General features: G+C 39.0%; 1 protein-coding gene across 3 annotated transcripts in view; it reads right to left on the reverse strand.

Annotated features, from left to right (window-relative positions):
* Window positions 1–12256, reverse strand: part of LOC148895280 (protein CFDP2-like) — a 251007-nt gene that overhangs the window by 130188 nt on the left and 108563 nt on the right. For all 3 annotated transcript variants that reach the window (XR_016115635.1, XM_089001667.1, XM_089001665.1), the window contains one exon: window positions 4033–4163. Coding sequence is in view for 2 of the 3 variants with exons in the window: in XM_089001667.1 (XP_088857793.1) it covers window positions 4033–4085 (53 nt within the window). In the remaining variant the exon portion in view is untranslated. The remainder of the gene's footprint in view (window positions 1–4032; window positions 4164–12256) is intronic.

Genomic DNA, 12256 nt, shown 5'->3' on the forward strand with positions numbered 1-12256 from the left:
ATAATGGGAAATGTTTTGGTTTTCAAACAGGTTTCTGGAACGGATTATGGACGAAAACCGAGGTTGGACTGTATCTGTTACACGACGATTGGAGCAATTTGTCCACAAACGACAACAATTGTCGTGCTTTTGAACAGCCGACATCATCAAGCGAAACTAAACATGACTCTCGTTTAGGGGTGAAAAAAAGAAAAAGGCCTCGAAAACCAAAACGAGAGACTACGATGCCCCCGCATACTGGTACTGGGAAGCTAAATCACACAAACACACACCTCGTTGTTGATCTCCTTCTTCTGCTCGACCATCATTTTCTTTAATGTCTTTTTCTTCTTAACACTAGCCTGTGGTGGGGTCTTTTTCAGTCCAATAATAGCAAAATCCCTCCAATCGATAGCAAACCACGTCTGCACTTAAAGGCGGAGTAGAAAACTAGTCCGCCAGCCACCGTGGAGCTGTGTGGTTTGGTCTATATTAATTCGTATGCCAAGATTATATTATCGCGAATTTGTGTTCAGAAGGTGAAAAGTTTGTGAGCTAAAGCGTCCGTAAGCCGAGCAAAAGTACTCCACTCGATAACAAGCCATGTCTGCACTCAAAGAAAAGAGGTGTGGAAAACTAGTCCGCCAGCCAACGTGGCGCTCCGTGTGGTTTGGTTGGTATGCCGAAAACTAGTTTGTATGCCAAGATTATATTCTGAATTTAATAATAATAATAATAATAATAATACATTTCATTTATAAGCGCCATTCAATACTCTCAAGGTCACTTTACAGTCACAGGATATTTTTTTCCTGTGGGTGAGCAGCGGCAGCCACAAACGCCAGCATTTACTCAACCCGGAATAACGCAAATGGATAGAAAGCTAGCTAGCTAGCTAATAGCCAGCTAATAGATAGCTAGCAAGATAGCTAGCTAATAGATAGCCAGCAAGATACATAGCCAACTAGATAGCCAGCTAGTTAGTTAGAATGCGACTGTAATGTTCGTAAGGCGAAAAGTTCATAAACGAAAGCGTTCGTAAATTGAGGTCTCACTGTAACGGGAAATGTTTAGGTTTTCGAGCAAATTTCTGGAACGGATTACGGTCGAAAACCCAAGTTGGACTGTATCTGTAACCAAAAACTAGTCCACCAGCCAACGTGGCGCCGTGTGGTTTGGTTCGTCCGCCAAAAACTAGTTTGTATGCCAAGATTATATTCTCGCAAATTTAACGTTCGTAAAGCGAAAAGTTCGTTTGCTAAAGCGTTGGTAAGTTTTATGAGGCAATGGGGTCAAAGTGGCGTCAAAATGGGGTCGAAATGGGGTCAAAATGGGATCAAATTGGGGTCAAATTGGGGTCGAAATGGGGTCAAGATGGGGTCGAAATGGGGTCGAATTGGGGTCAAAATGGGATCAAATTGGGGTCAAATTGGGCTCGAAATGGGGTCGAAATGGGGTCAAATTGGGGTCAAAATTGGGTCCAAATGGGGTCAAACTGGGGTCGAAATGGGGTCAAATTGGGGTCAAAGTGGCGTCAAAATGGGGTCGAAATGGGGTCAAAATGGGATCAAATTGGGGTCGAAATGGGGTCAAATTGCGGTCAAAATAGGGTCCAAATGGGGTCAAACTGGGGTCGAAATGGGGTCAAATTGGGGTCAAAATTGGGTCCAAATGGGGTCAAACTGGGGTCGAAATGGGGTCAAATTGGGGTCAAAATTGGGTCGAAATGGGGTCAAACTGGGGTCGAAATGGGGTCAAATTGGGGTCAAAATAGGGTCCAAATGGGGTCAAACTGGGGTCGAGATGGGGTCAAATTGGGGTCAAAATTGGGTCCAAATGGGGTCAAACTGGGGTCTACCACACTCCAGCAAAACAGAAAGCAAGGTTGTCAGAATTTTACCATGACGACATGGATGTCAACATCTTTTCTCCCTCCTGCTCCATCAGGCCTTGCGGGACGTTTCCATCAGACTTCTATGCAACGTGACAGCTTGGGGGGGATCAAAGAGCGACCTAGCTTGATGTCTCGCACCAATTCTCCAACTCACCAAGACAGAATTGTGACAGACGTTTGGTGGAAGGTTGAGGGGGAAAAAAATACAAAATGAAGTCTTATCAGCTCTCGCCATTCGTTCTTCCGGATTCTTCTGACGAGGACGGGGGACCGTCCGTCCATTCTGTTGACACGTAAGGAAAAGCCTGAGGAATTTCCACAGCTTATCTCTTCGAGAGTGTCATAAAATAAAACTTGAAGTGCACAGGCCTGCTTTTATTGCTCTTGTGAAACATTTTCCATCCAATAAAATTGTCTGGTAAAAAAAAAAAAAAAAGGCGAACGGGGATCAATCGAAAACAAGATTTATGTCTTTCAAAACAAAGACAAAGGTCCCTCAGACCCCCCCCCCCCACACAAAAAAATGCTAACCAGCTACAACAATTTATTCAGCCCACCATAGCGCCAATGAGAAGAATTGAACATGGATGCTAGCATTTATCATTTGCCTCGACGCCCTAAGAACAACCCCCCCACGACGTAAAGTGATACCTCGACTTACGAACGCTTTAGCTAACGAAGTTTTCGTCTAACGAACATTAAATTCGCGAGAATATAATCTTGGCATATGTAGTCGTTTTCAGCGGCCGAACGAAACCACACAACGCCACGGTGGCTGGCGGACTAGTTATCCACACCCCATTTTCTTTGAGTGCAGACGCGGTTTGTTATCGAGTTGAGTACTTTTGCTAATATGGGACCGAAAAAGATAATAGCTAATAGATAGCCGGATCGATAGCTAATAGACAGCTAGCCAGCCAGAAAGCTAATAGATAGCCAGCTAACTAGCTAGCTAATAGACATCTAAAAGACAGGTAGACATCTGGAGAGATAGCCAGCCATCTACATAGCTAATAGATAGCTAATAGATAGCCAGCCAGCTGGATCGATAGCGAATAGACAGCCAGCCAGACAGACAGATAGCTAATAGATAGCCAGCAAACTAGCTAGCTAATAGATATCTAATAGACAGCTAGCTATCCGGATTATTCTCATTTTAATGGGTTCTTATGGGAAATAAAAGTTTTCACCTTTCACACACTTTCTGGGAACCAATTAAGTTGGTAAGCTGAGGTATCACTGTGTAGTCAAATCTCGGTTTTCGAACATCTTGGTTCTTGACCAATCTGGTTTGCGACCAAAAATGTTTTTTTTTATGCCTCGGTTTGAAACCAAAAATCAGTCCTCAAACTAACTGAGTGCACCCGAATGCACCATTTTATCCGCTTCCTGATACGTGATTTCCTGGTTTCGCGTTTCATTGTGAGCAGCCGCGTTTGTATTTTTTAATCAGGATAAAAAAAAAGCAGACATTAACTACATTGATAATAATGGGAAATGTTTTGGTTTTCAAACAGGTTTCTGGAACGGATTATGGACGAAAACCGAGGTTGGACTGTATCTGTTACACGACGATTGGAGCAATTTGTCCACAAACGACAACAATTGTCGTGCTTTTGAACAGCCGACATCATCAAGCGAAACTAAACATGACTCTCGTTTAGGGGTGAAAAAAAGAAAAAGGCCTCGAAAACCAAAACGAGAGACTACGATGCCCCCTTCGGTACTTTGTTTTTTGTTTATTCTTTCTATCCAAGTATCACTTGAGAGCGGGAATGACCTTGGGATGCAATTCAATCTCTTCCCCCAATTTTGAGTCTCAATTAGACTTGAGGCACAAAAACACAAAGTAAAAGTGACTCGCACGCACACACAAACATCATCCACCCCCCTCCAAAATAAAAGCAACAATCTCCTCATTAAAGTGGGTCGGCTGTCCGGCTTTCATTTGCTTTTCATTACAATGCGCTTTCGTCGCTCAATCCGTACGTTCGTTATTTTGGGACGGATCAATCCGAAAAGTTTTCCAACAACGGAAGCGGCCGCTTCAATCAAAGTTTTTGGCTAACTTTGATTTGTTGGGCGTGTCGTGACGGGCATGACTTGTTCTGCTCACCCGCCCATCAATGTCACGGGTTAAATGCAATGTTTTTACTCACATTGTTTGCTTTGGGGAATCCATTTCTGCCCGTGGCTGCTTCTTAAAGGGCATGTGAATTGCAAGATGTCAAAACGTCGCCACGTAGATCTTCCGCATGGCTGCCGTTGACTTTGATCTATGAGGGCATTTCTGAACAAGAAAAAAAAGAAATAAAATATAGTGTTAATGTGACGTGTCTGATTACTGGATGGCTTGACGCAATAAAAAAATGGATCCATACAATCGACTTACTTTGTTTTGTTTTTCATTCCAATTCATTTATTTATTTATTTATGTAATTGCTTGTGCATTTTTATTAATTTATTTATGTGTTTATTGATGGATTTATGGATGGATTTATGTGTTTATTTATTTATGTATTTATTTGTTTAATTATTTATTTGCTTGTGCATTTTCTATTAATTTATTTATGTGTTTATTTATGGATTTATGTATGCATTATTTATTTTCTTTATTTATTTATTTATGTGTTTGTTTATGTATTTATTTGTATGTTTATTGATTTTATTTATTTCAATATTAATTCATGCATTTATGCATGCATTTATGTGTGTGTTTATTTAATGACACATTCATCTGTGTGTTTATTTATTTAATCATACATTTATTTATGTATTTATTTGTATATTTATGTATCCATTTAACTGGGTGTTTATATATTTCCTTATACATGTACACTTATTCATCCATGTATTCATTTTATGCATGCATGCATGTATGTATGTATGTATGTACTTATTTGTGTTTATTTAATTAATTTTACATTTATTCATGTTAGTAATTCATTTGTGTTTATTTATGTATATATTTGTGTATTTATTATTTTATTTATTTCTGCATTTGTTTGTGTTTATTTAATTATATATTTATTCATGCATTAATTTGTGTGTTTATTTATTTAATTATACATTGTTTATTTATGTGTTTATTTGTGTATTTATGTATTTATCGATGTGTTTATTTGGGTGTTTATATATATAATTATACATGTACATTTATTTATTTTATGTATTCATTTTAATAATTCATTTATGTGTTTATTTATGCACTTATTTGTGTTTATTTATTTAATGTTACATTTATTTATGTTAGTAATTCATGTATGTGTTTATGTATATATTTGTGTGTTCATTATTTTATTTATTTACTTGTTTATTTCTGCATTTATTTTGGATTGGATATGCCTTTATTAGTCTATTAGTTTATTTGTGTTACATTATTTAATTTTACATTTATTAATTTATGTATTTATTTGTGTGTTTATTTTATTTATTTATGTATGTATTTATGTATTTATTTCTGCATTTATTTATGCATGTATTTATGTATTTATGTATTTATTTCTGCATTTATTTATGCATGTATTTATGCATTTATTTGTGTTTTTTGTATTTCATATATATTCATATATTTAATTATACACGTACATGTATTTATTTATGTCTTCATTTTATTAATGTATTTATGTTTATGTATTTATTAATGCATCTCTTTGTGTTAATTTTACCTTTTTTTCTTTGTTAGTAATTCATGTATGTGTTTATTTATGAAATAATAATAACAATAATAATAATAATAATAATAATACATTTAATTTCTAAGCGCCTTTCAAAACTCTTAAGGACACTTTACAGTCAGGGTTTTTTGTGCAGGTGAGCAGCGGCAGCCATTTTTAATTATGTATTTATTTGTGTGTTCATGTATTTAATTATACATGTATGTATTTATTTATTTTATGGTGACCACAAGCAGTTTGCTTTTCTTTCTTTTAACTTTCTGATCTTATTGCGAAGATGCAAAAGGCCAAATAAGCAAAGCGGCGCCATTCAAAAGGGGCGTGGCGGGACGGGACGGGCGCCGCCGCGCTTGATGAAGATGAAGAGGAGGTGAAATTCATCTCATCTCTCATTCTGATTAATCTCCACCGAGTGTAATTAAAGACTTGAGTTAATTCCCCCCCCCCCCCCCCCGGCCCCCCGTCTGTCCGTCTCTTCTCCTCGCCATCCATTTTTAATCATTTCCTCCTGTTGGCTTTTTATAATTGAATGTCTCCATTATTTGCGCGTGCGCATCTTCCATTTTGGAAATAAGATGGGGAAAGAACGGGAAAAAAAATGGTGGTAGTCAGTGAGTGTGCTCGATCTCACTTTGTTGGAGTGATTGAAGAGATCCGTGGAATTATACCGATGACAATTGGCGCACAAAAGGTCTTTTGAAGGACAACCGACACCATTTTTTCGTTTCCAAACTGACATCAGAAAAACGTTTTAGCGCATCTGAAATAGCCAAAACACGCAGGTTGATATTTTGAGTCCAAAAAGCAAAAACTGCCACAAAATGAACTGGGCAGATTCAGAAAGTCACGCCCCCTTGTTCGTGATGTCACGCCAGGATACTCCTTCACAAACTGCCTAGCTCCAGAATCAAAACAATGGATTCAGAGTGTTCAGATTCGGAGATGCTTTCTTGTTACTCATTCAGTTATGAATATGATTCAAATAGTTCTGAAGAGGAAAGCATACATGTTTGCAATCGATTAAAGAAGTCCTTCCGTATCAATTGGAGCCGCCTGGTCTCCAACATAGCGCCCAGAAAATGCACAAGATGGCGCACAAGCGCCGTTGAAAATGGGCTGATTTGTCCGCTGGGAATATGTGTCAACTTACACCTTCTTTATGCGCGTTACCACAATTGGCTGCCACACGCAACGATCGCATTATTGATGTCGTTTTCCTTCTAATTTCGCCATTAACACAGTGTTTTCAGATGAAAAAAAGTACCTAAAATGCATTGTGTGTCGCTTTCTTGGTCAGGGGCGTTCCTAACGTGATGTGACGTCAGGACTCGTCATCAACTCGAAAACAAGCCTTCATGAATATTCAGAGCAAGTCTTAAAGGACAACCGACACCTACGGATTAGTTGTGTCCATAATTTGTAAAATGACTTCAAATGACGTCTACTGAGCGTATTTTACAAAGATTCCACGGCATATAGCTATATTTTACTTTTTAAGTCATGCTGAATATTCAGGAAGTCTTGTTTTTGAGTTGGTGGCGAGTCCGTACGTGACGTCACTGAAGGAACGCCCCTGGCCGAGAAAGAGACACACAATGCATTTTGGGTACTTTGTTTGGTCTGAAAACTTTGAATTGATGGCGAAATTAGAAGGAAAACACAAATAACGCGATGGTGAATCGTTGTGTGTTGCACCAAGACAACTATTTGATACTAGTTGACAAAAATTCCCAGCAGACAAATCAGCCCATTTCCAACGGAGCTTGGGTGCCATCTTGTGCATTTGCTGACCTGTACATTGGAGTGCTGACGGCTAGAATTGACACGGAAGGACTTCTTTAATCGATTGCAAACATGTATGCTTTCCTCTTCGGAACTATTTGAATCATATTCGTAAACTGGATGAGTAACAAAAAAGCATCTTCTCCCAATCTGAACTGTCTGAAGCCATTGTTTTGATTCTCGAGCAAGGCACGACGTCCTGGCGTGACGTCACGAACAAGGGGGCGGGACCTTCTGTAACTGGCCATTTCCGGTTTCATTTTGAAGTCGTTTGGGACACTTGAAGTCATTTTTATTGGTGTTTTGCATTTGACTGAAAATATCAGCCTACGTGTTTTGCCTATTTTAGATGCTATAAAACGTTTTTCTGGTGTCAGTTAGGAAACCAAAAAATGGTGTCGGTTGTCCTTTAAAAGGTAGATGCGGTGGAATCTTGGTAAACTGCGCTCAGTAGAACTCATTTTAAGTGACGTGACAAATTATGGACGCAACTTGTCCCGAGGTGTCGGTTGTCCTTTAAGGAGTAGCGGACGAAAGGGACGTTCCGTTCACAAAGTGACGGGAACACCGTAGAAATCCATCCCGGCAATTGAAATATGGGCTCGGACACATGACGGCTCATTAAAGTAGCCGACTATCAGCAGGCGGAGGCGGAGATAAATCAATGCCGAGCACAAAGACTCGAGCGCGTATTCTGCTGGCACCGGTTATTTATTCCATTTTATTTTTTTTTTGTATGAGAAATAATCCACAAGAGGTCTCTGTGAGAAGTGAAAGCCACGTCGGAATGGGAGCGCCGTTTGCATTGAGCAATCCGATCTAAGACTGCCGTTGTTTCTATTGTGAAACACAGCCGGCATTTTAACTCATTCGCTGACATTTCCGAATTTATATTGCGGGCCGATTAACATAATGTGGCGGCCGATATTTGGCCCCTGGGCGTTGACTTTGACACCTGTGCTTTAGATATATAGGTAACATCTGTATTATGACCGGGTTCCGTTCCGACGAAACGGTCGTAAATCAAACGGTTGTAAGACGAAATCCATTCAAAATGGCCGACGTGAAATTTACACGACAGGATAGTATCCAATGTCAATCCATTTTTTAAGCAACATTTTCTATTGAATACTATTATACAGGTAACATCCAAGTTACGACCGGGTTCCGTTCCGACAAAACGGTCGTAAGTCAAACGGTTGTAAATCGAAATGCATTCAAAATGGCTGACGCGAGGTTTATTCGACAGGATAGTACACAATGTCAATCTGTTGTTTTTAAGCAACATTTTCTATTGAATACTATTATACAGGTAACATCCGAGTTACGACCGGGTTCCGTTCCGACAAAACGGTCGTAAGTCAAACGGCCGTAAGTCGAAATGCAATCAAAATGGCTGACGTGACGTTTACACGACAGGATAGAATACGATGTCAATCTGTTGTTTTTAAGCAATGTTTTTACAGTTCATTTTAAAATAATATAACTTTAAGTGTCATTTTTATCATTTTAAATTTCTTATTATATATTCTTATTACTGTGTAACTATACCTGTAATGTATACAAAACTGTTTACTGTACAGTTCATTTATAAACGTTATACTTACCTTTTAGTGTCATTTTTATCATTTTATATTTCCCATTATCAATTTTTTATTACTGTATAACTGTTACATTAACATGTAACAGTTACTTACCTTTTAGCGTCGTTTTTAACATTTTATATTTCACATTATCGATTTAGATTTTATATAGTGGTTTAAAGAACACACTTATATGTAAAAAATACAGCTGTTGAAAAATGGCTCTCCCTGCTAACGGCCAGAAGAGGTCGCTGGACACGCACGCTCGGACCGTACTGTACACGAAAAAGCAGTGTACAGTACTACAGGAGATGTTGCAGAGACGGTATCTGCAATGTATAACTACTGTATTGAGTGTAGTCACGCAGTAGATTGCTGTGCGAGTGGGTGACATGCTGGCTGGCCAAAATTGTAATATGCGTTGCCGGCTGCTCGCGCGTTGTGGCGGCAGGCGTAGAATTAACAAAAAAAATGTCTGGTGGTCGTGGTCGTAAGTATGGGTGGTCGTAACTCACGGTGGCCGTAACTCAGATGTTACCTGTGTCACTTGACCAATTTGAAGAATTGTATTTCCCAAGAATACATGAAGGTTACAGAACAACACGCCTGTCAGGGGCGTGGCTACAGGGTTGCAAATGGCCACGGCCAAATCTAATACAGGTAACATCCGACTTATGACCAGCTTGACTTACGACCACCCGTACTTACGACTACGACCTCTCGCACAGCAATGAACTGTGTGATGGCACCAGGGGAGGGGAGTTTGCGAGTCATTTAGCCTACGAGTCTCTATTCAACATTTTGAATGTATTTCAACTTACGACCATTTTGACTTACGACCGTTTGGTCGGAACGGAACTCGGTCGTAAGTCGGATGTTACCTGTGAAGCCAAGAAAGTCAATTTGTAATTATTTACTAAGAATTTATGGACAAAATATAATTAACATCAGTCTGTGATTCAGATATTTTTAGGCCAGAACAGAAGGCCTTGTAACCTGTGACTGGTTGTTCCATGAATGTGTTTTCATTGTCGATATACATTCCGGTCATTTTTAGATGGCCCTTTTATTGTCCCTGCTTTGTTTCTGAATGTTGTCACCTGTTGTTTGTAATTCCTTGTTCGTGTGTTTGCTTGTGTGACATACACTGAGTTTGAAGTATGCTGTATATATTGTTTTTTTTTCTTTACTTTATGTTACTGCCGGGTTGAGTGAACGCTGCCGCGTGTGGCTGCCGCTGCTCACCCGCAGAAAAGAATATCACGTGACAGTAAATTGTCCTTGTAAGTTTTGAAAGGCACTTATAAATGAAATATATTATTATTATTTAATAAAACAATAAAATAAATGGTAATATAGATAAATAAATACATGGTAAGATAGATATAAATAAATACATGGTAAGATAGATAACTAGCTGGATATCTATTAGCTATCTGTTAGCTAGCTACCTAGCTAGCTTTCTATCTATTTGAGTGACTTCTGGGTTGATTGAACGCTGGCGCGTGTGGCTGCCGCTGCTCATCCGCAGAAAAAAAAACATTTTGAAAGGCGCTTATAAATGAAATTTATTATTATTATTATTATTATTAAATAAAACAATAAAATAAATGGTAAAATAGATAAATAAATACATGGTACAATAGATAACTAGTTGGATATCTATTAGCTATCTGTTAGCTAGCTAGCTAAATTTCTATCTATTTGAGTGACTTCCGGATTGAGTGAACGCTGGCGTGTGTGGCTGCCGCTGCTCACCTGCATGAAAAAAAATGAAAGTTTTGAAAGACGCTCATAAATGAAATGTATTATTATTAGGATTATATGCGCATGCATTAAGTAACCATTGACTACATTCAAGATTAACTTTTTTCGGGTTCATAAACAAAAAAAATCAATAAAAGGTGAGATTAAAGGCTATCTATCGACAGACAATGATGCAGAAGTTTAAAGTTAAAAAATTGGGGGTGTTCTGAGTGGAGAATAACGTGTTTTTTATTCATAACGGAGAAGCTAATTATCGCCAGTAGCTCTCATGCAAACACGGCCCATTGTAAGCCTAGCAGGGTAAAATTCAAGAACCCCAACTGGATTGAGGAAGAAAGCGGTAGCAAAGGAGAGTTCATTTTATTTTTTTTAAATTTTTTTTCCCTCCTCCGCGATTTCGGGTCAACTGAATCGAGGGCACGGATGGACGGGACTTTTCTTTCACTTGTCGTGATTTATGGCAAAGTAAAAGCCTTGTTAAAGTAAAGCCAATTAGCAGAAATCTTTACCTGGTCGGGGCGGGTGCATCCGTTTCCTGCCAGAAAATGCCCAAGGAAAAGCCATTTGGGTCAGACAAAATGGAAGGGGGAGGGAGGGGGGGGGAGGAAAGCGAGCTCGGCTCGGAAATGTGACACTGAAAAACGGGGTCGGTGTCACCGATGACTCTTTGTGACCTACAAAAAAGTCGCCATGGGCCGTTTTTTTTCGCGACGGAAAATATAGTTAGCCAAGTTGACAGACTCTGTTTCTAGGAAAACAAGTACAGTGATACATCGCTTTATGAACGCCTTGGCGTACGAACTATTTTTCGAGATACACACGTAGCATCACAATGAGTGGGTGATGTGTCGTTCGCGAACGAGCCCGTTCTCGTAACAAGAAAATAGCAGCCGACTGTTTTTGTCCTCGAATACCCGCCCCCAGTTGTCAGTTAAAGCCACGTGATTGGTCAAGAACGCAGCAGTGAGGGGAGGTGGTTTAAATATCATAGACGGCAGTGAGAGAGTTTCAACTTTGATAGTTCAAAGTCAGAGTGTAGACTGCAAGGTTAAAATATATCCCATCAATCAGGCTCCACAAATAACCCGCACAAGCCATCTGTACACTTGATGCAAAAAGCTACCAAACCAGCTAAACAGAACACAATTGATGAGGAACTAGATAAAATTATCGCAAAGAAAGCACCTACAAGGGATCATTCCTCAAGATGGTAAAAGAAGGTTACGTTCGTCATCAAAGTGTTTAATGCTGATGGAAGCGGCCACTCCATTCCATCAAGCATCAATGATGATAAAGGTCAATAAAACCACTTTATTATACTGTACAGTTAATTTCTTTAATTATAATTCCATAGCACATTTATTATACATAAAATAAGAAAGTAGAAAATTGTGTTTTATGGGGACCTGAGAACCAATTATTCTAATTTTAATGGTTTCCTATGGGAAATTAATTTTTGGCATCCACACTTTTCGCCTTACACACTCTGCCTGGGAACCAATTAAGTTTGTAAGACAAGGTATCACTGTATAGTGATCCCTCGGCTTACGAACGCTTTAGGTAACGAACTTTTC

The sequence above is a fragment of the Hippocampus bargibanti genome, linkage group LG07 (genome assembly GCF_051943395.1).
Source record: "Hippocampus bargibanti isolate YZ-2025 linkage group LG07, ASM5194339v1, whole genome shotgun sequence".
NCBI classification, from domain to species: Eukaryota; Metazoa; Chordata; class Actinopteri; order Syngnathiformes; family Syngnathidae; genus Hippocampus; species Hippocampus bargibanti.